At 41.6% G+C, this 23,957-nt stretch overlaps 1 protein-coding gene across 1 annotated transcript in view; it reads left to right on the forward strand.

Annotated features, from left to right (window-relative positions):
* The first annotated feature begins 316 nt into the window (after positions 1 to 316).
* The window catches only part of TMPRSS7 (transmembrane serine protease 7), a 45,756-nt gene continuing 22,115 nt past the window's right edge, over positions 317 to 23,957 (forward strand). Inside the window, exons 1-9 of the mRNA XM_043448867.1 lie at positions 317 to 921; positions 3,683 to 3,890; positions 10,061 to 10,191; positions 13,071 to 13,138; positions 14,391 to 14,584; positions 16,082 to 16,120; positions 16,864 to 17,092; positions 18,550 to 18,680; positions 21,106 to 21,218. Of these exons, the coding sequence (XP_043304802.1) occupies positions 874 to 921; positions 3,683 to 3,890; positions 10,061 to 10,191; positions 13,071 to 13,138; positions 14,391 to 14,584; positions 16,082 to 16,120; positions 16,864 to 17,092; positions 18,550 to 18,680; positions 21,106 to 21,218 (1,161 nt within the window). The 5' untranslated portion in view covers positions 317 to 873. The remainder of the gene's footprint in view (positions 922 to 3,682; positions 3,891 to 10,060; positions 10,192 to 13,070; positions 13,139 to 14,390; positions 14,585 to 16,081; positions 16,121 to 16,863; positions 17,093 to 18,549; positions 18,681 to 21,105; positions 21,219 to 23,957) is intronic.

A 23,957-nucleotide genomic window follows, 5' to 3' on the forward strand; every position in this document is an offset into this window, starting at 1 on the left:
TTGAATAGGGATTTTTAAAGAGTGTAGCTAGAAAGCTGAGAGCAGAATTAGAAAGTGAGGCTTCTGGAGTTGGTATGAGATGCCAGCAAGAGAAATGTGTATGTGTGTGGGTGGAGAAGAATTTTTTTTTTTAAATATTTATTTGGCTGCTCTGGATCTTAGTTGTGGCACTTGGAATCTTTAGTTGCTGTAGGCAAAATAAATTCTTAGTTGTGGCAAGTGGAGTCTAGCTCCTGAGCCTCCTGCATTGGGAGGGTGAATCTTAGCCACTGGACCACCAGGGAAGTCCCTCTTTTTTTTTTTTTCAATTGAGGCAAAACTAGCATGAAACATTATATAATTTCAGGTGTACAACATTATAAATTGATATTTATATACATTACAAAAGGGGTCATGATCCTAAGTCTAATCACTACGCATCACCATACAATTGACCTCCTTTGTGCATTTCTCCCTCCCCTGGGCAGTGTGGGGATTTCTAAGAAGCAATGCTGAGGGTTAGAAGTTAGACCTCTTAATATTCCTTTGTAGATGTAGGCAAACATTCAAAAGACTTGTAAATATCTGGGGGTTGTTGGATTGTATCCTCCTAAGGCAAACTTGCCTTGAGGCTGGGCTCTAGGAGGCCTGATTCAGAGAAATATTAAGAAGCCTTTAGTTTGGATTTGCGAAGCTCTCTGCTAGGTCCCTTTAACATTCACTATATAGCAATGAGGCGGCTTCAGTTTCTGAACTGGACCTGGTGGAGGTAAATTGATTCCGTTCCTCTAGCTAGCTCGAATATGGCAACCAGTTCTTCTCAAGCGGGAATGTAAGAGGCTGAAAAGCTGGCTTTGAGGCACCTCTGGATGTTCACCTACAGAACACCTAGAAATGGACAAAGAAAACAGTGATATTTCATCCAAACCTGTTGATGTGAATGTAAGTACATTGTGAGAAACCTTCTCTGTTACTTGAATGCCATTTATTGTTGACCTTGTTAGTAAAATGAGACTGAGTCACTTTACAAAAATGAAGGAAACAATAATAAAATACTTAACCTTCCTTTGGTACTTAATGGACTTTACAAATATGAGCTTGTTTTAAAGTGCTACACTTGGTAATTGATTTGCAGCTGTTTTTATAAAACTCCAGGGAAATTGTACTGATCTCTATACAAATTCCATTTTAAAATTTAATCAGGGCTAACTGAGACTGCCTGTAATGTGTTCCCGCACTTAAAAAGACCCAACTTTGGCCTTTTTAGTTCATCATGGTCTAGAACTTCTCTATGTTTTTCTTTTTTACTTCTTGGGGGTATATTTTAACGAAACTTGACACCATAGTCAACTCAGCCTATAACAGAATGTTTTCTTTTTAGAAACACCATCCTCAGTCCTACAGAACAACACATTAGATGAACTCTGGTCTAGTTCAATTTCACTGGGAAGCATACAAGCTACATTTCACTCCAGGGGTTGACAAGAGTGTTTGGCACAAAGAATGAGGGAGCCATGAATAATTTAGAATGTTCTTGGCCACACATTATCCCATTAATTGGTAGGATTAAAGACTGGAAGACTTGTATTTTGTAGGGAACAGTGAGAGAGAGTAAGAGAGAATGAGAACACTCTTAGAGGAGAGCTAGAAAGGGGAATTATTTCTTTAACCTGGGTGTTCCACATTCTTGCCTTTAAAAGAATGTGTGGTTAAAAGTTATTTCATCATTGATGTTTAGTTACCTTGACATGTATAAATCTCTCCTTCAAAGAAGCTGAACTCTCACTTACATTATTAAAGAATTCACAGCATCAAATGACAGAGGGTAGAGGAGAAAAAAAAGAGGAGGGCAAAGAGTTAAATAATATACTTCTTCCCCCTGTTGCACACAACACTTTGTATGTCATTGTGCTAAAACTGGTAATTTTCTAATCTAACATAAGTCTCGTATTTCATTGTTTATTTATTTATTTATTTTTTATCATTTTTTCATTTGTGATTGAGAAACCGAATTATTGTTCAGTCCAGTCACTGACTTCTAGAGCATGCCTGTGAGGTGATGGTAAAATAAGCACTTGACCCCTGTCCTTTATCGCTACACAGACTGAAGGAGGAAAGGAACAGGGTGGGGCTGGCCCCATCTTGAAGAAGAAGGAAACTCCATCTTACATTCCCAGTGAACTTTGGACTATGCGCCTAGGTGCATTTTCAGTGAACTTTGGACTATGTGCCTGGTAGCCATGGAGATAACATACCTACAGCGGAACAGGCCTCCCGGACTGATAAACACCAGGTTCCATATGAAGATTTCCCATAGTCAGAAAGAATGCAATAACCCCCTATGCCGTCAATCACCTCTGTAATCTTTATGGCACCGACTGGTGTAGGCTACAGCGTATAAACAGCTGACCCTTCTGACTATGAATCATGGCTGTGACCTGACTGCATCTCCCTTTAACATTTTCCAGGCTAGGTTTAAGGAATTTGGGGATGGGGTCTTGAGCACGTACACTTAAGGTATGTAAGGTTTTCACGAAAGTCTGTCAGGATCCCTGGCTAAAGAGGAAACTCTGCCTAGGACCCGCCAGTGTAATAAACTGCACTCCGCTATCCACTCTGTCCTTCTGAGTGAGTTTGCTTCCCGGAGCATTTGGCTACAACAAAACAAGAGAATCATTCTGAAATTTTCTGTTTACTGAAGCCAAACCCAGCCTCTGTACTTGGACAAAGAATTGATTTTCAGTGACAGTTTTTAGGTGAAGTAGAAAAAAATAGCTTTATTGCTTTGTTAGTCAAAAGGAGCCACAGTGGGCTAATGTCCTCAGAATTGTGTGTCCCAATCTGGAGACGGTAGTGAGAAATTTTATAGTAATGGTTCAAAGAGGTTATGACCAGTTTGTGGGCCACCTTCTGATTAACTGGTGGTGAGGTAAGTGGGAGTCAGCATCATTATCTGCAGTCAGTATCTGCAAAATGGCTTAAAAATATTGTTATGTGTATCCCTTGATGAAGAACCAAGACTCTGACTCAAGGCTGGACTATTGCTCCTCCTTTGTCTCTGCATCCACCCTTCCCTAGTTAGCAACAGTTTGAACCTGCTCGTTGGAACTCAGGAAAGGTAATGGAGGCTGAATGAAGCCCATTTCCTGTAATCAAGAAATGGGGGACACAGAACAGGTTTTGTGTCCGGGAACCCCACAGAGTCCTGCTTGGTATCACCAGCACCGGTTCATGAAGCCATAATTCGGAAATCAATTCGTTTCTCTGAGGGACTCACTTCTGTTCTTACTGTCAATCCTGCCTCAGCCTAGAAGACACTGATTGTGGGAGAAAAGCTATATATATTGCAAACACACACATCCCCAGAGATGTGGACTCATGAATCAAACCACATAGAATCCTAACTGTCTGCCCTGGTCTTCACTACATAAAATTCAGGTCTATCCTCTCTAGCATCTATTTAGCAGAGTTGGAGAGTTTGTGGGAGAACCTGGATACAATTTCACTGGAGTTCACATACTGTCTATTTTTTGTTTTTGTTTTTTTCTGATTGGTCTTAATTGTGTGATTCAGTGCAAGTTGTTGCTTCTGTAAACCATGTGACTTATGCAGGCCTTTTAGCACTAAGATTCTCCTGACTGAGTGGTTGCGTTTAAGCCCGAGACTACTTCTGATTGTTAACACATCTTTCGTTCTTTTGAAGATATCCAATATCTCAGTGCAGGTGGTCAGCGCCCCAGGGAAGTTGCCAGGGAGACGACCTCCGAGAAAACCCATCGCCAGAGCCAAACCCGAGAAGCAACTCAAGAAGAAAGCGCCCTTTTGGAACGTCCAAAACAAAATCATCCTCTTCACAGCATTTTTGTTCCTCCTAGCGGTCACAGCCTGGACACTGCTGTGGCTCTACATCCGTGAGTTGAAATCCCTCGCACTTCGGTGTCAGGGCTTGCCCTGAGGGTTCTATTGCAGTGCAGGCCCCCTCTGCCCCTGGGTGTTTCTGATAGAATCTTCTTACTTCTCAGACTGAAAGCCATTTGCAAAACTGTTGAGGTTTTAAGGAAGAAGCCAGAACTGTCTTTCTCATTTCTTATTTTACCACCACTGCTTTCTTCCCAGAGGAGCAGAGATGCCAGAATGAGAAGAGCTGAGGAAAAGGCTTGGGAGCTTTTGACTGGTTCAGAAATGTAACGCATTTTTAGCTGTGAAAAATGAATGGAATGCTAAGCTGTTTATTTCCTCATCTACCCACTCAGGCCTGTTGCTAGGCAACCTCATGGTTCCAGCTCCCTGAACTTCAGTTTACCAATACACCTTTCTCTTCTTTGTTTTTATGTCGTTTATCCAGTTGATTATGGTTTTGTCAATCTTACTGATGCTTTTGGATAGGAGTAATAACTAAGTTCTTCCTTAGAGAGTAGTTACCCAAGCAGCTCAGTAGCTATAGCATTTATTGATTTATGCTGGACTTCCCACTCTACACATTATTCTATTTAATACAAGATACTCTCAAGGATATTAAAATTTGATTGGAAAACTAGATTATAGGCAAAGAATTAATGAATATTGTCTTGAGCAGTTCAGGTCAATTATATATAGAAATTGATCCCCTATGATTTGTGTGGCACCATGTAAGATATCAGGCACAGCAAGATGCATCTCCTACTTTTAAAAAGCTCACAGATGCATTTTCTACTTTCAAAAAACTCACAGCTCAGTGCTGGAGAGGCAGTGAGGATTGATTTTTTGTTTTTTTTTCTTAAGCAATTACTTTGCAGTCACAGAAGGGAGGCATCCAACAACCTGTTCAGGGATCGAGTCTAGATAAGGCTTCATGAACTGGCTTCTGAAAATTCATTTGACACAACTTGGGAGTGCCCACTATGAGCTGGACCCTGTGAAAGACATGGAACAGAGTGGTAGACAGGAAAGAATCTGTCTTTACAGACTAGCGGAGGCTGTCAAGTCAATGAGCAATTAAGACAAACACAAGACACACAGCCCCATCCCAGAGCAAACCAACTTATTTCCCATTGGTTCTCTGTCAGCCCTAAACTGATGTATTTGCATTGCCTAGCACATTCGTCGGAAAAGGCAATGGCACCCCACTCCAGTACTCTTGCCTGGAAAATCCCATGGACAGAGGAGCCTGGTGGGTTGCAGTCCATGGGGACCCTAAGAGTTGGACATGACTAAGAGACTTCACTTTCACTTTTCACTTTCATGCATTGGAGAAGGAAATGGCAACCCACTCCAGTGTTCTTGCCTGGAGAATCCCAGGGACAGGGGAGCCTGGTGGGCTGCTACCTATGGGGTCGCACAGAGTCGGACACGACTGAAGTGACTTAGCAGCGGCAGCAGCACATTGGTATAAAGCTCTGGGACGTCACTATGATGAGGTAATTTGTTGGTTGTCTGAACATCAGAGAAGGGCATTCAGAAAGACAGGCTACTACGAGGAAAGGAAAAAAGATATGAATAAGAGAGAATTGTTTGATGAACAACAGAGATTAGCTTTGATACATGAAATCTGAGCATGGAGGGTGCCCTTGAAAAATGTTAAAAAACAAAAATTCAACCAAGTAAATCTAGTGATACAACTGGCTTTATGCAGTTGCTCATGAATCACAGCATCCCATCTATTAATAGTCATTAAAATAGTAAATGGTAAATACTAGCAAGAAAAAGTAAATAATAGCAAATAAATCAATAAATATTATTTTATTTAATAGTAAATAAAAACCTTGGAGCTGGTGAACAAAATGGAAGGTTTTATAGGCAGAAGGAAGGTGGGGCAAGGAGGCTATTAGCAAAAGAAAAGACAGGATTGTTTCTGGGCAGGCCCTCAGATCTTGGGGGAACAGGGGTCTTTATCATGCAGCTTGCCTCTCTAGTGTTGTTCAGGAAATTTCAAATTGCCTATTTAAAGGTCACATTCCTGGGAGAGAGTGAAACTGCAATTAAGCCTTTTTCTTTACAATTTTATTTATTTATTATTATTTTTTAATTTATTTTTTGGCTGTGCTGGGTCTCTGTCTCTTTGTGCAGGCTTTCTCTTGAGATTGGGGGAAGGGGGCTTCTCACTGCGGTGGTTTCTCGTCGCTGCTCTAGGGTGAATGGGCTTTAGTAGTTGTGGCGCATGGGCAGGGCATGTCGCATCTTCCCAGACTAGGGATCAAACCTGTGTCCCCTGCACTGTCAGTCAGATTCTTATCCACTGCGCCACGAGAGAAGTCCTGCAATTAAGTCTTGATTTGAAGTCATGGGGGCAAAAGACTCCATTTGGGGCTTGTGAATTTGTTGTTGCTGTTGCTGGTTTTTTTTGGATGCACCTTGAAGCTTGTAGGATTTTATTTCCAGAGTTCAATCTCTGTCCATCAGCAGTGAGAGCATGTAGTCCTAACCACTGGAGCAACAGAAAATTTCCATGTTTTTAAAAAACATTCCATTTTTTTAACAGAAATGAGGTGGACAGCTCATCTGGAAGACCATTTGTTGTTGAATGCAAGCTTGCTCAATGCACAGTGAGGCCAAATAAACCATAATATTGGAGGTTGGAGCAGAGAGAGATTTATTTCAGGGCTCAGCAAGGAGAATGGGTCACTCATGTTCTAAACTCCCCGATGGTTTGGGGGGAGACGTTATTACAGGTAAAATCTGGAGTGAGGACTGCTGGGTGTACAACTATCTTTTAACTGGTTGGTGAGCTAACAGGGTGGTATTTAAGGATTCCTGTGCTTAGCCTGAAGTTAGCATCCTCCATCTGTATGGGTGGTTCCTGCAAAAGAACCAGGATCCTGGACGATAGCTGATTGTTTCCTTGTTTCAGCATCCCTTTATTTCCCTGGTTTTTAAAAATAAGAAAACTGGGGACACAGAAAGGCTTTTGTGCCTAAGAGGGCCCCACAGGGTCCTGCTCAGTTTCACAAGCAGGGATTGTATGTTGACCTGAGCTGAAGAGTTAGATAAATGTAAGCTGGCTAAACTGAACTCTCTTGCATTGTTTATCCCTCGAATACTTACGGATAGAAGAAGGATGTGTATAAACTTCTAGATGAAACCATAGCTTTCATTTAAATTTTAAGAATCTGTAACAGAAAAAAAAAAAAGAAGAAGAAACACCTAAGAATGACTTTCTTGGTAAAATCAGAAACAGAAACAAATGTTTCTTTATACAAGAGGCCTAATCAGGCAAAGTGGTTTGTCCAAGGTTACATAACTGTTGTTGAACCCAAGTTCATGTGCCCAACTCACAGTGAAGCCAATCAAATTGAAATGTCAGAATTTGGAGTAAGAAAGGTTTATTTTATGAGCCAAGCAAGGAGAATGGGCAGCTCATGCTCAAAAGATGCTAACTCCCTGATGGTCTTCAAGGAAGAGGTTTTAAATGAAAATTTTGTGAATGTGGGCTGAGGGGTGTGTGACGTTCTTCTGATGGTTGGTGGTGAGATAACAGGATGGCATGTCAGAAATCACAACCTTCAGGTTGAATCTGTTTCAATCTCAGCTTTCTGGTTCAACCCAGTCTGGAGTCCATGTGTTTGTGCTCAGCCTGAAGTCACCATTCACCACCTGTTTGGGGGCCTCAGTTCCTATAGAAGAACTCAAAGATATAGATCAGATTGTGATTGCTAGGTAGTTAGAATAGGAAAAAGCAGTCCAGAATGGTGGTGGCTAAGAGACAAGGAAGGGAAAAGCCCATGAAAACAGAACAAAGGAAGGTCCGAGGACTGGAGTGAGGACCTCAGGTAGAGCAAACAGCACTCTTGGCTAGCCCAATTTACATAGGCACTCAGGGGGAGGAGAAGAAACATATAAAAAGAGGAGCCAAAGAGTCAGGGGCTCTCTCTCTATCTCCTCTCTTTGTGTCTCTTGGGTTGGCAAGCCCTCATGCCTCGAGGATGTATTTTCCTTTATTTTCTAAATAAAACTGAGCTGTAACATGGAGCTGTGACACTGGCCCGTCTGAGGGTGGTAACACTGGTTCGTCGCTTCACATTTTTGCTGTGACAAGACAGAACCGAGGAAATCACACATGCCCCCGACGTGATGCATGTCCCTTGAGGAGGAGCCAGGCCTCTGCTTTATCGCTGCACTGTTGTTGCATGACCACATTTCCTTTGTTTCTGCATTCCTTCATTTCTAACTGGTAACTGTTTGAATCTACCTTTTGTAACTCAGGAAAGGTCTGGGAGGATGAACCCTTTTTCCTACAAAAAAGAAATGGGGAAAACAGAAAGGCTTCTGTACCCAGAAGGGCCCCCCAGGGTCCTGCTCTGGCTCAGTTCCCTCTTTTCTTTGAGGTGAGCAGCTGTAGGACAAGAAAGGGAAGAGAGTTTTGGACAGAAAGGTGAGTCCTAAACTCTGCAGAGGAATTCAGTTTTAGGAGGCTCAGCTTCATAACTTGAAAGAACAAATTTAGGACAGGAGCTCAGGCCTCTGGCCCCTCCCCCACCCTCCTCAGCCTCACTACAGGGCGGTGGCTCCCCAACCTTCACACAGGTTGCACCTTCTTTTTTTTTTTTTAATATTTATTCCGCTGTGTCTGGTCTCAGTTGTGGCATGCATGGCAATCACTGTTGCATCATTCACGACCTTCTGTTGTGGCACACAGACTCTCTGATTGTGGTGTGCTGGCTCAGTAGCTGTGGCAAGTGGGCATGTGGAATTCTAGTTCCCCGACCAGGGATTGAACCTGTGTCCCCTGCATTGCAAGGCAGATTCTTAACCACTGGACCATCAAGGAAGTCCTGGTTGCACCTTGTTTTAATTCAGCCTTCACTTATTTAGCATTTCCAGGCATTGGGCATTGTACTAAGAGAGACTATTCTCTCTTTTTCTCTCCCCTTCCTTCCCACCAACATTTATTGAGCTTGAAATCTAAGTCAGGCACTCACTACCCTATGTTAGGGGCTGAGGGACAAAAAAAATTTACTGTTCATTTAGAAAGACAGAAATTCAGACAGTTCTGATACCATGGGACATGTGTCTCAGGAAAGAAATATACCATGGCCATGAGAGCCTGGGGGTGATGCTCACAGCAGTGAAACCTTGTAACAAAAATGAAAGTCTGAAAAGAGAGTCCGTCATCTCCCTGGGCTAGTCTTAGGGACCTGAAGGCATCTCAAACATGGCAATATCTTTGTCTGTCTTGGCAGCAGTTTCTGGCCTGAATGATACCCCCTCCTGTGGTCCTCCTTGGACAGAATCTTTGAGCAGCAGTTATTTGACACTGGACTGAAGACCACACTTTGTGAATAAGCTCTCCATGAATTTCCCAGAGCTAAAGATTGGCCTAGCACCCGGGGCATCATCCACAAAAGTCAGAAAGGGGTGAGAGACTTGGGGCTCAGCGAAGTCAGCGGGGGGAGCCCTTCCCTCTTCACCCGCTGTGCTCACAGCGCCCCAGAGCTTGGCAGTGAACGTTTCTCATCTCCTTACCTGCCACAGACTCAAGACGTGAACATTGTCTATGCTCTGTTTTTGGCCCCTTAGTGACTCTGAAAGTGAAAGTTGCTCATTTGTCAGACTCTTTGTGACCCCATGGACTATACAGTCTATGGAATTTTCCAGGCCAGAATACTGGAGTGGGTAGCTTTTCCCTTCACCAGGGGATCTTCCTGACCCAGGAATCGAACCCAGGGCTCCCGCATTGCAGGTGGATTCTTTACCAGCTGAGCCACAAAGGAAGCCCAAGAATACTGGAGTGGGTAGCCTATCCCTTTTCCAGTGGATCTTCCTGACCCAGAAATTGAACCAAGTGGACTCTACCAACTGAGCTATCAAAAGTCCTTATTTAGTGACTCTAGGACAGACATAAAGTCAAAGAGGTCTGTGACCTTAAATTCTTAATCTTAAGCATTTGCCAGAAGATGATAGAAAGATTAGAATATAAAGGGCTATGATGGTTACCACTGATGGAAGAGATGTTGTAAAATACATTTAGAGCTTCTCAGGCTATGAACAGTAAAATACAAAATTGTCTAAAATAAAATCATTTTAGAACGGTGATACAGACATAGAACATGCCTCACCACCACACAGGTGGGAAAGCCTCCTGACCACCTTCCCTCCTGTCTTACAGGCGAGACAGAAAGCAGAGATGCTTTTTACTTTGCTGGGATGTTTCGCATCACCAACATTGAGTTTCTTCCTGAATACCGACAGAAGGAGTCCAGGGAATTTCTGTCAGTGGCGCGCACTGTGCAGCAAGTGGTGAGGTGATGGCGGAGCTGGGAGAGGCTGGGGAAGGTGAGGCCAGTGGGGAGGGACGGGGGCAGAAGGAAGAACTCAGGAAAACGTGGGATTTAGCTCATCATGGCTGTAAGATAAAATTGCTATTTTATCAAATTATTTCTTTTTTTTCCTACTGAAAATAAAAAGAAAGGACTTCCTGCACTTCAGTTTTTCTTATCTATAAAATAAAGTAATTGTATCAGGTGAGCTTTAAAATGCCTCCTAGTACAGAAATTACATGCATACTGATTAATTCTGTGATCCATACACATTTATTTCAACACTGATACATTGGCATCTCTTCACTTAAAAAAAACCCATTTTTCCTATTATAGAACTAATTCATATTTATTGTAAACATTTATAAAATTTAGAAAAAGTATTAAAAAAATAAAATCTCCTTTAATGCAATCTCCAGAGATAGAGCCTCTTCTGATTTTGGACCACACAGACATAGGATATAGCACAGAACTAGAGTATTACTAAATATTCAGTTTTATAATCTGACTTTTTCTTCTTAATATTGCATGTTTCTATGTGAGTACGTAGTCTTTAGAAAAAAACATAAATTTTGATAACTTTGAAGCTGGCAAGTCCCCTTTTATTAGATATTTAAGTTGTTTCCTATTTTTGCTATTACAATGTTATAACAAAACCACCAGGTAAGCTGTGTGTCTCTGATTATTTCCTTTGCTGAGTTCCCAGAAGTATAACTGGTCAAACAGAAAAATATCTATCATGGCCTTTCCTAAACATCAATTATCTCTCCAATTAGCCCAAAGAGAGAGGCATTCTTTTTAAATCTCCTTAAAATTTGTTTCCAATCCCAGGCAGTATTCCTCCATCCCCACCCAAAATCATTCCTCTCTACCGCTGGAGTGATCCTTGAACAATAACATTTCTCCTTTGGCATAAGGATAACATACTGATTCTGAAGAATGGCAGGCAAATACTTCTAGATCTGTCCCTGGTCATCCCAGTCTCATTTTTCACCACTCTCTCCCACAGAAACTTTGTGAAATAAGGCAATTGTTGCTTGTTATGAATAACCGTTGCGCTGACGTATCTGGTGGCTCTGATTTCTCATGTTACTCACTTTGGACCTAAACCTTTCTGTCCAGCCTCTAGGGAATGAAATTCCACCCGTCATTCATGACCCATCCAAAAAACCTCTTTCTCAAAGCAACCCTCCCTGGCCTCCTGCAGACTCAATGCTGACTTTGTGTAGACCCTGTTTGTATAGTTAGTACTGTGCTCAACCCATTTAATTATAACTATTTATCATCCCACCCAAAGAAGTAGGTATTTTTTATCACCTCTTTACAGAATAAAAAAGAGAGAAGGAGGCGGGGGAAAGGAAGCTCAGTAGGCCAAGGTAACATGTTCCGTGTTGCATAGTGAATTTAAACTCCGTGGATCATATTTTTCCATGATGCTGTATTATTTCTAAGGTTTGGGGAGTTTTGTGTTTTTCTCATGGGCCATTTGTTGTTCGCTCGTGTCTGACTCTTTGCGACCCCATGGACTGCAGCACTCCAGGCTTCCTTGTCCATCACCATCTCCCACAGCTTGTTCAAACTCACGTCCATTGAGTTGGTAATGCCATCCAACCATTTCGTCCTCTGTTTTCCCCTTCTCCTGCCTTCAACCTTTCCCAGCATCAGGGTCTTCTCTAATGAATTGGTTCTTCACATCAGGTAGCCAAAGTATTGGAGCTTCAGCTTCAGCATTAGTCCTTCCAATGAATATTCAGGATTGATTTCCTTCAGGATTGACTGGTTTGATCTCCTTGCAGTCCTAGGGACTCTCAAGAGTCTTCTCCAACACCACAGTTCAAAAGCATCAATTCTTCGGCACTCAGCCTTCTTTATGGTCCAATTCTCACATCCATACATGACTACTGGAAAAACCATAACTTTGACTAGATGGACCTTTGTTGGCAAAGTAATGTCTCTGCTTTTTAATATGCTGTATAGGTTGGTCATAGCTTTTCTTTCGAGGAGCAAGTATCTTTTAATTTCATGGCTGCAGTCACTATCTGCAGTGATTTTGGAGACCAAGAAAATAAAGTCCGTTACTGTTTCCATTGTTTCCCCATCCATTTGCCATGAAGTAATAGAACCAGATGCCATAATCTTAGTTTTTTGAATGTTGAGTTTTAAGCCAGCTTTTCCACTCTCCTCTTTCACCTTCATCAAGAGAATCTGGTAGGTTAGGTAGGTGATTTTGCTACTATGTAGGAAGGGGAATACAGGGAAAGACTTGGTAGAAGAAATTGGTTTTAGAAATGCTAAGTAAGGGCACACCATGCCAGTTGATTGAAGTAGCTCACTTTTTGAGATCCATTTATGGTGTTAAAAAAAAAAAAAATTCCTAAAAACTAGAGAGTTCTGAAGGGAGATGTAAGACCCTACCATGGGTACTACTCGCCCTCTAGCGGCTAATTTAGGAATGTGTCCTTGAGAATATACATTTTCCATGGTGTACGTTGATAGAAGAGATTGGGTCAAACACTTTGAAAATGTTCTTAAAGGAATTTTACTCATTGTGGGGAAAATTTACTATTGGAGTAGCATAATTCTGAAGTTAGGCTTGATTAGGGTGTCTAAAGACAGCAATAAATGAATAAAGGTAGCTGATTAATTTTAACCAACAGCAGAATGACAGTAACTCTGATACAGGAAGTAATAAATTATTTTAGTTCAAAGAATAATGCATGGGTTTGGGATTAGAAGCCTTTAGTTTGAGCCTGGCTTTTCTCCTTGCTAACTGTCAGAGCTTGGACCTATAGAATGCTGGGTACTGTGCAACGAAGCCAAGTTTGGGAGACTTCAGACATCTTTGCTATTCTTTTGCAGATAAACCTGGTTTATACAGCATCTGCCCTCTCCAGATCTTACCGGCAGTCTGTGGTTGCGGACGTCAGGTGCGGAGCCCCTGCTTTGGGACTTCTGGGTCACTGCTGTAAAGGCTCACAGCGGTGTGGACGGGCCGCAGTCACATCATTTCCAGTAACTTCTTGGAGACAGTTGTGTGTTAATACCCTTTTAGCACAATTGTGACCCAGAGCTTTGTCAGGCTGAGTTTTTCTCTTCATTTACCAAAACTCACTAGGAACTCCCCTGGAGAAGGAAATGGCAACCCACTCCAGTATTTTTGCTGGGAAAATCCCGTGGACAGAGGAGCCTGCTGGGCCACAGTCCATGGGGTCACAAAGAGCCGAACATGCCTGAGAGACGGAACACACACAAACACCAGAATTAACTTGGAGCTCTGCGCTAGTGCTGCTAGGCAAAACGGCCACAAACATGTCCACTATTGTTAGGGGAAGGCAAAAATAAAACACTGATCGATGTATTTCAAAATATGCTCAGTAAAAAACTAGTTGCTAGAAATCTTCTGAGAAAAAAGGCACCCCGTGGTCAAATGAGTTTTAGGAAAATGTGTGTGCTGTGGACTGTATCTGCCTTCCCCTACCTCCACTATATCTGCAGAGATTCACAATTCATTCTGGCAGATTAAAGGCACTGAGAAAGTCTTGTAGTAAAGCAATTTGTTTCCTTCCCTTCACTTTCCATTTCCCAAAATATGTGCGGTAGAACACTATCTTATGTTTTTTTTTTCATAAAACATGACAATATTTATGTCTTAGGAGATTCTGCTCCAAGAGCAAACTGAAGCAGGAGCAGCTACATGAAAACCAAATTAGGCTTGAATTCTAGGTTTGTTACTCAAGAGCTGTATGATTTCAAGCTGACCCTCATTTCTTCATGTGTAAAGTTGGAGGAGTAATAGGACCTTCCTCACAGGATTAATGGGATAAAGCAGATTTAGCACTGTGTCTAAAGATCCTGAGGTATCAAGCGTTCTAACTGCTGTTATTTGTAATGGCAGTGAACACTGATTGATACTCATAGAAACAGTGTATTCTCCATGGAGATGCAAAATATACTAACAGTTCTAGATTTGAACCCAGAGCAAGAATACACATATCAAGATGTTTTTCTTTCTAAATTCCCATAAAAGTGGCCAATGGCTTCCTAAAGAAGGAAGTTATGTTTAGTTGAAGGGAGTGCTCGTTGGCTTCACCTTGAATTTATCAGTTGGGTCACTGGCTCCTTACGAATGTCTACTTCCTAAGAGGTATATCCCTGAACTTCCTTCTCTTTTCACTGTAGCAGTAACAACAAAGGTGGCCTCCTTGTCCACTTTTGGCTTGTATTTGTCATGCCTCACGCCAAGGGCCACATCTTCTGCGAGGACTGTGTGGCTGCCATCCTGAAGGACTCCATGCAGACAAGCATCATAAACCGGACCTCTGTGGGGAACCTGCAGGGTCTGGCTGTGGACGTGGACTCTGTGGTTCTAAACGGCGATTATCGGGTAATTCTCCTTCAAGCTCTCCTTCCCGCAGTACTCTTGATGCCGTTTTATCGTAAGCAATGTTGTCACGAAGTACAGTCTTCCCTCTGTGTCCATGGACTCTGCATTCATGGATTCAACCAACCATGGATTGAAAATATTCAGGAAAAAAAATCCAGAAAGTTATAAAAAGCAAAACTTGAATTTGCTGCAGGCTGGCACATTTACACAGCATTTATGTTGGATCAGCCACTATGAGTAATCTCGAGATGATCCGAAGTGTGCAGCAGGATGTGCACGGATTTTAATGCAAGTACTGTTCCACTTCATGCAAAGGACTTGAGTGTCCTTGGATTTTGGTGTCCTTGGGGGTGGGGGTGGGTAGCCTTGGATCCAGTTCCTGGTGGATACTGAGGAATGACTGTATTCTTTTCCACAATCTCAGTGGAACAGGATTAGCTAAAGACTCTGGAGCTACATTGATTTAAAAAGTTGCTAAATGTTGTATACAGTGATTAGACAATAGAATTGGGGTCAAATATATTTATGAAATTGAATTTATTAAAGTATATTCCCTATGGGGCTTCCCCAGTGGCTCACTGGGAGAGAACTTGCCTGTCAATGCAGGAGATGTGGATTCAACCCCTGGGTCTGGAAGATCCCCTGGAGAAGGAAATGGCAACCCGCTCCAGTATTCTTGCCTGGAAAATCCCGTGGACAGAGGAGCCTGGCAGGCTATAGTCCACGGGGTCGCAAAAGAGTCAGATAGGACTGAGTGACTGAACAACAAACTCTTCTCTGTACATAATTTGGCTTCAGGCACCTTCAAACCAAGGCTCCAGGGGACAAAGTCCTGAAGAAGGAAAGGTTTTTCTGAGGTTTACTTTCCTTGTTTCTTCCTTCGTTCAGACAGAACTGTGTTCTATAGTGTGTTCCAGTGCTCCAAAATGGCCTGCTCCACAGCACAGTCAAGATGCAAACTCCATCACTTAACAGAGAAGTGGTTTAATTATCGTTTAATCCCAAATTTATGCATGTTTCTATTTTGATTTAAATGAGATAGATATAAGTGGGCATATAGTAGGTAGATGAAAAATAGAATAAGTAATGAATAAATGGAAAAATTTCTAGTGGAAAATTCTGTACCACATATACTATTTCAGATGCAAAACCAGTTATTTTCATATTTTGTTGGTGTTTTTTTTTGGTCGCAAAAAGTGTTTAAAGCTTGTTACTACAGATGATTTGAAGCATAAAAGTAAAGAGAATAGTTTAATGAACTCTTACACCCTTTATTCAGCTTCAACTATCAACTCATTATTTTTCTATTTGATCTCTAAATACCTAAATGACCTCCTTTACCCTTCCAGGATTATTTTAAAGCAGATCTCAGATATACTGATTGCTTTTAAATGACTGAAAATATTTTTACTAAGCAAAATTCTGACAAACTGATTTCTGGGACTGACAGTTTTGTTTTTTTTTCCTATGTGCTTTTTCATTGCAGCTGGTCTTCGGTCAGACTACGCTTCAACCACAGGATCTGGTAAATTATATCTGTGGTTTCTTCCCTGCCCTTCCTCCCCCTACCCATGTCCCTGCCTACAAATCTATATCCTGTCTGACTGTAACTTTCCTGTTAAAGGTATTTGTTAGTGTTCTTTCAGTTGCAAGTGACAGATGGATACTCAAGCTAGGTTAGGCATGAAAGAAACTTGATTCACTCATATAACTGGGACAGACACAGAGCACGTTGGCTGCAGGCGTGATTGGGTCCAGGTTCTAAGATAAAATACCATCAGGACTCCGCATTTCTGCTTTCTTCTGTTGAGGCTTCATCAGGCGGTTCTTCCAGGGTGGTGGTGTAAATGGCCACCAGCAGATCCACGCTTATAATTTATCAGTTTAGCAACCATGATGGGAAAAAAAGAAAACCTCACCTACATTTCATGATAGTTCCTGCAGAAGTCCTGGCACTGAGTCTCATTGTCTCAAACTGGCTGACATGCCCTCTCCCGAACCAGCTTCTTTGGCTCTGATTGGTCAGTCTGGATTGTGTGCTCACTTCTGGATCTAGGGGTGAGTTTAACCCCAACCAAACCGTGTGGAGGATGGTTTCTCAAAGTAAAATCTAGGGACTGCTATCAGAAGAGATGAGAGTGGATTCTAGGCTGGCAAAAGCAGCAGATATTCTCCATGTGAGCTCTTTTGTTGTTTAGTTTTTATAAAGATTTCTAGAAAAATCATTCCTAAAACAAAACAAAGCAAAACCAAGTGCTGTCTCCGCAGACAAAGGCTGCTCCCAAGACTTCTACGCAGATCACCTGTCTCTCCGCTACCCTCTGGAGATTTCAACAACCTCAGGGAGGCTGATGTGCCACTTCAAGCTGGTGGCCTTAGTGGGCCATCTGATCCGACTCTTGGTAGAGTCTGTCCAGATTGAAGCTGACAACTGTGTCACCGACTCCCTGACCATTTACGACTCTCTCTTGCCAATCCGGAGCACCATCTTGTACAGGTATGATGCAGGCACTCTAGTTGGCAAGTGTAAAGAGTTTTTATAATCTCTCCTTTTGCAATGTCTGGGTTGCCCTTGGATTTTCTTTTAACCATTTTTGTGTATGTTCATGAGGTCAGAGATTGCCCCATGCCTTAGTGAGTGCCCAGTGGATTAGCCAGAGCCTATCAGACACAACGTTTCTTTTCACTTAAGAGCATACAACAGGCAAAATCAGTACAGTGGGAACTTTGCTCAACAGTTTTGATATATAACAGATTTCTGGGGGGTGGGGAACCTTAATTTTACTTCATTACAGTCACAGCAAAGGCCATTGTTTCAATAGAATATTTAAATATGCTCTCCTCCAGGGGATCTTCCTGACTCAGGGATTCAACTCACAACTCTATGTCTCCTGCATTGGCAGGTGGGTTCTTCACCACTAGAGCCACCTCGGAAGCCCGTTTGAATAAATATTCTATTATGATTACATAGCTGTAGAAAAATAAAATTTTTCCTTTTTATAAAGATAACACAATGTTCATTGTGAAAGTGAGGTCAATCAGAGAAAACAATGTCAATTATTTTGCATTTCCATTACCCAGAAAAAATAAGCATTATATTTTTGCATACATTCTTTCATTCATACATGTACATTATTCTACACGTATATACATATACATATCTTAGTATTTTTTACTTACTAGTAGACATCTTTTTGTGAGTGCTGAATAGTTTGATAACCTAGTAATGTCAGTTAGGCTTTATTAAGAATTTGTTATTTTTACTCATTGTGCTAAAAGACATACAAATTATCTTATCATTTTAATAATGTTTATGTATATATAGAATAATATTTTTGTAAGTGTTATTTCTTCATATTTTGGTGGTGAATGAACATGTTAAAAATTCAGTGTCTAAAAATTTGTAATGAAAAGTATTTGTGACTAATTCTCATCCCTCAATCATTGTTATTGGTTTCTTTTCACTATTCCCAAACACAATTAGTCATCATCTCATTTAATCCCCATCACAATGCTATGAGGAGTATACTATTATTATTACTGCCGTTTCAGAGTTGTGAAACTGGCGTTTATGAAGAATTGGTTACTTCATTGCTCAGTTAAGTGACGGAGCTAAGTTTTGAACCCGGTTTTCCCTGGTGAAGAGCTGATGAATTTTGCCATTAAATACCCTTTGGGTATACCTTGTTTGCCCTCAGGAGGGTCCAGTGACAGCCATCCAGGAGAATTCTTCAGTAGTCCCTGGACAAAAGTTTCTGTGTCTGTATCAGCTCCGCTCCCTCTGCAGGGCCCTGTGGGAACTAACTGATGAAGACCTGGCTGGCAAAGTCCCAGATGGAAGAAGTAGCTTACGTCTGCAGCTGGCCCCAGAAAGGTGCAGAATTAGTGGCGGACGAAGGTCCAGCCCTCAACAGCCTGTTAATTATGTGCTTTTGTTTTGTTATCTGGTTTCAGAATTTGTGAACCTGCGAGAACACCAAAGTCATTTGTTTCTACAAATAATCTCATGTTGGTGACATTTAAGTCTCCTCAGGTATGGAGGCTATCAGGAATTCGGGCATATTTTGAGGTCATTCCAGAACAAAGTAAGTCTTTCCCAGTTGAAAAAAGTTATGAGAAATAGTTGTTTTGATAAGATATTCCAGTCATATCTCTCTTGAGGCTGTGTTGTAATACTAGTTGAGACCCTGAGTCAGGGTCTGGTCAGAAGAGGGAGATCTCATTAGCTACTCTAACAGAGAGGATTTAATATAAAGAACTGTTAGCTTAGTGTAGACGTGTGAAAATGGGTATCTCAAAAGGCCAAAAAAAAAAAAAATACCGTAAAAACACGAAAACAAAAAGACTGTAAATTATCATGGATGTAACACATGGAGGAAGCAACTACTACTGGTAGAGTTGGAGGAACAAATAAAAGCAATTGGAATGATTACAGTTTAGCACTTGGAGGAGGGGGGTCTGTGGAATGGCCCCTGAGGAGGGGGTCCTGCCTAGCTGGTGTTCGTGTCTATGATTTCGGAGGCAAGTGTCCATTAACTTGGGACCCAGGCCTTTGAGGGCAGGGTGCCTGACAGCTGAGCTGGCATCTTTGAGGGAGACACAATAAAGTGGAGGCTGGAAAACAGCTAACAAGATTGATTCTGCTACAAGAAGGAGGAGAACCTGCAGGGTGAAGTAGCATTACTGGGGTGACACTCCCAGAAATAAGAAACAGACGCAAGTCTTCCCCTCCAGATTTCTAGCCTCTCTTTAGCACCCCTTACTGGCAGAGCCTGTGTACTTGCCTGCTAAGTCACTTCAGTTGTGTCCGACTCTTTGTAACCCTATGGGCTGTAGCCCTCTAATCTCTTCTGTCCTTGGGATTCTCTAGGCAAGAATACTGGAGTGGGTTGTCACGCCCTCTCTAGGGGATCTTCCTTACCCAGGGATCGAACCCGCATCTCTCAGGTCTCCTACATTGGCAGGTGGGTTTTTACCACTAGTGCCACCTGGGAAGCCCTCTGGCAGAGTCTATCAGGAGGTAACAGAGAGAAGTTTGCAGAGTCCCAGACCAGTCTTGCGAAGCAGAGAGGGATGGGTTTGGAGCTGAGGGACAATAGCTCAGCAGAGCACATTCTTTTAGCACATTCTTTTGTGAATTCTCTTTTACAGTAATGCACATGAGTGCCAGGATTCCCAGGTTGTGCTAGTGTTAAAGAACTCGCCTGCCAGTGCAGGAGACACAAGAGATGTGGGTTTGATCCCTGGGCCGGGAAGGTCCCCTGCCGGAGGACATGACAACCCATCCCAGTCTTCTTGCCTGGAGAATCCCATGAACAGAGGAGCCTGGTGGGCTACAGTCCACAGGGTCGCAGAGAGTCGGACACGGCTGAAGCGACTCAGCATGCATGCACACAAGTGCCATCCTAGAAAGTGCTTGTGATGCAAAACCCAGAGGTTTTCTAGTGAGCAAAATGTGACCTTTCTCTTCATTCCTCTCTTTTTGACTTGGGTTGAAATAGTCAAACAGAACAGGATGAAAAGAGCCTTCACTGAAACGCTCATGTTTTTGTAACTTGGTTGCCTCGGAAACTGCTCAGATCTTAACAGGTCAGGTTTTGCTGACTTCTTTATGAACATCAACAGAAAGATCAAGATGGGGGGTATGGGAAAGGAGGGAAGATAATTTGGCTTAAATAGATGGTGAGAGCTACAGATCCATCAATGTTTTGGGGCAGTGGCTCATTTTGATAAATTTTTACAAAACCGAATGTAAACTTAATTTGTTGAACAAAATTGAACTAGATATTTGAGATATTGTTGCTTTGAAAGTTATCTGTAACTCCAAAGGTTAAAAAAAGAATTATAATAGAAATATGGTACTGGAATTTGTCTGTTTACTCAAAATATACTTATTGAATGTCTGTTGTATGCCAGAAACTACTTAGGTGTTAGGGAAATAATAAGAGAAATAGATTAAAAAAATCAGTGCTCTCAGGCAGCTTATATTCCAGCAGAAAGATGACTATATCAGTAAGAATAGACATTTAGATCGTCTTAAAGACGATCTTAAAGATCTTAAAGACATGTTTACATAACATGTTATGTAAACTGGGTATATACTCTTGAATAACAAATACACACTAATTTGAACAAAATTAATTCAGAACTTTAGAAATATATATATATAGTGCTGTATGTCAATATATACATACAGGGTTAATATTTTAATCATAGCTCAATAAAACTGGAAGAAAAAATATATTTAAACCATGTTTTTTAAAGAAAGGAATAGCATCCCATAGCATCCTGTAACCAAAATAAATTATTTGAAAACAAGTGTAGACTTTGAACAGTATAATAGCTATGTATCCTAGGGTACTATTTTTTTTTAAAAAAGTAGCTTAAATTTCAAAGATAAGCATTTATTGATCAAGAAAATGTGTATTTATAGTTAAAGAAATGTATGCTATCTATTTCTCATAATTTCACAACTGCAAATCACTATGTGTTACTGGATATTTTTTTCAGAATGTGAAAACACAGTGTTGGTCAAAGAAATCACTGGTTTTGAAGGGAAAATTTCAAGTCCATATTATCCAAGCTACTATCCTCCGAAATGCAAGTGTACCTGGAAATTTCAGGTAGCCTAGTTTTACCACTATCTTAGAAAAATATTGTTATCCTATTCTTAGTAGCAATTTATCTCTGAATTTAATTATACTGAACATTTAAATTATTGAAAAGAATGTAGTTTTATAATATTTAAGCTTTATTAAAATATTTTACCTACAACATGCAAGTTTGGTGTAATTTCAACTTGTTACCCACAGATTAATTGCTGTTTGCAACCTGGAGCTTATTTGTCCAGTTTCTTGTTCTGTTTGTACTTAAAAATGCAGGCTTCCCTGGTGGCTCAGATGGTAAAGAATCTGCCTGCAATGTGGGAGACCAAAGTTTGATCCCTGGGTTGGGAAGATTCCCTGGAGAAGAGAATGGCTACCCTCTCAAGTATTCCAGGGGCTTCCCTGGTGGCTCAGATTAAAAGATGCAAAGACATTATTATAGGATCAAGCAACTTATTTTATTATGATAGAGCTCATTTATTATTAATTTTTAATTACTTCATCAGCAAGAATAATTTAAAAAATAAAAATTGAATTAAGCAAGAAATGGCAACCCACTCCAGTATTCTTGCCTGGGGAATCCAATGGACAGAGGAGCCTGGCAGGCTACAGTCCATGGGGTTGCAAAAAGTCAGACACAATTTAGTGATTAAAACAAACAGAAAACATATATATCATTGTATAAACAAATAAGTTCAAGTTTATATGAAATACATACACCTCCTTCTAGTGCTAGACAGGGAGTCCCTGGTTTTCGTTTGTTTCTCTGTTTGTTTTTAAAATCTCAGTCTGTTACCCGTTTTTCCTTCTTCACCTTAATGTTCATGTCAAGGGAGATGGGGCAAGGTGTCACCTTTGCTCTCCCCGCATTGCACATGAAGTCATTCTTGTGAGACCATGAGATGTAGGTATTGTATGTAAGCGGCGAGCCCTGTCTAGTTTGTCTTCATTCCGCACGTTGTTATTAAATGTCTGCTGTGTGTCAGGCAGTATTCTGGACACTCAGATCCATGAAGTCTGACAAACACACACACACAAGCTCTGCTCTCGTGGCATTCACTATAAAGCAGAGGGAGACAGGTGACAAATAAACAAGTTAAATGTGTAGAGGTCCATATAGTCAAAGCTATGGCTTTTCCAGTAGTCATGTGCAGATGTGAGAGTTGGAACTAAAGAAGCCTGGCGCTTCAGAATTAATGCTTTGGGATTGTGGTGCTGGAGAAGACTCTTGAGAGTCCCTTGGACTGCAAGGACATCAAACCAGTCAATCCTAAAGGAAAACAACCCTGAATATTCATTTTAAGGACTGATGCTGAAGCTCCAATACTTTGGCCACCTGATGCAAAGAACCGACTCCTTTGAAAAGACTCTGATGCTGGGAAAGATTGAAGGCCAAAGGAGAAGAAGGTGGCAGAGGATAAAACAGTTGGATGGCATCACCAACTCAATGGATATGAGTCTGAGCAAACTTCAGGAGATGGTGAAGGACAGGGAGGCCTGGTGTGCTGCAGGCCATGGACTTGCAAAGAATCGGATACAACCAAGCAACTGAACAACAGCAACAAAAATGTATATAGTGCATTCCACGATGGTAGAATGCTGTGGAGAATGAAGCTGGGGAGGGGCTTTGTAGTGGAGTGGGGGTCGGGGTATGAAAGGTAGAAAGTCAGGGATTTGTTGTCTGAAATAGGATGGTCAGGGAAGGCCTCACTGCCAAGGGGACATTTGCATAGAACCCTGAGACACAAGGGAACTAAACTGGTGTGGGCCGAGGGCAACAGTGCTGCCGGCAGAGGGGAACGCTGACACAGAGTCTCCCAGGTAGGAGCCTGCTGACTGCACGTGCAGGGTGTGTGCAAGGTCATAACCATTAAATATGTAAATAATTTTATTATACCCAAATCTGTACTTGGTGTCAATGTCTTGCCAGCATGCATCCTTAAATTATTTTTTAATCATTATCATAAACATTTAAAATATATTTAAGACATAAAGGTGCTGAACTCTGGCTTACTGTCAGATTTTCGGTGCCTCAGGGAAGCAGAAGCTCAGAGCCTCAGGTGGCTAGCTAGTATGAAGGTGGGGGAGGTGGGAAGAGTGGAAGAGAATATGAGAAGGGTTGGGGAAAGAGGAGGGAAAGACATCAAATATGTCTCTTCAATCTCCTCAATGAACAGTTATCTTCTTTATAATATCTAGAACAAGAAAGGGGCTTCCCAGGTGGCGCTAGTGGTGAAGAATTTGCCTGTCAATGTAGGAGAGGCAGGAGACACAAGAGATGCAGTTTCCACCCCTGGGTCGAGAAGATTCCCTGGAGTAGGAAATGGCAACCCGCTCCAGTATTCTTGCCTGGGAAATCCCATGGACAGAGGAGCTGGGAGGGCTATAGTCCCTGGAACTGCAAAGGGTCAGACATGACTGCATGACTAAACACACAGAACAGGAAAGACTCCATTCCTAAAACCTCCAGGCGATTTTGAAACCCCTTTCGAGATAAAACAACTATTGATCCCACGTATAACTTAAAACTTCCTAAACATTACTGTGATTAAGCTTTAGTTTAAGGTACAAATAAAAATATCCAATCACTTTCTGTTTCACAGAATCAAGGGTTAGAAACACTGAATAAAAGGAAATCTTTAAAAGGAAAAGAGCCTGGGGGTGGGAAATGGGAAATGAGAGACAGGAAATATTGGGAACAGACTTCTGGGATGACGCCATTCCCCAGAGATCAAGGTCAGTTGTTCTCAGCATGAA

The sequence above is a fragment of the Cervus canadensis genome, chromosome 27, assembly GCF_019320065.1.
Source record: "Cervus canadensis isolate Bull #8, Minnesota chromosome 27, ASM1932006v1, whole genome shotgun sequence".
Lineage (NCBI taxonomy): Eukaryota > Metazoa > Chordata > Mammalia > Artiodactyla > Cervidae > Cervus > Cervus canadensis.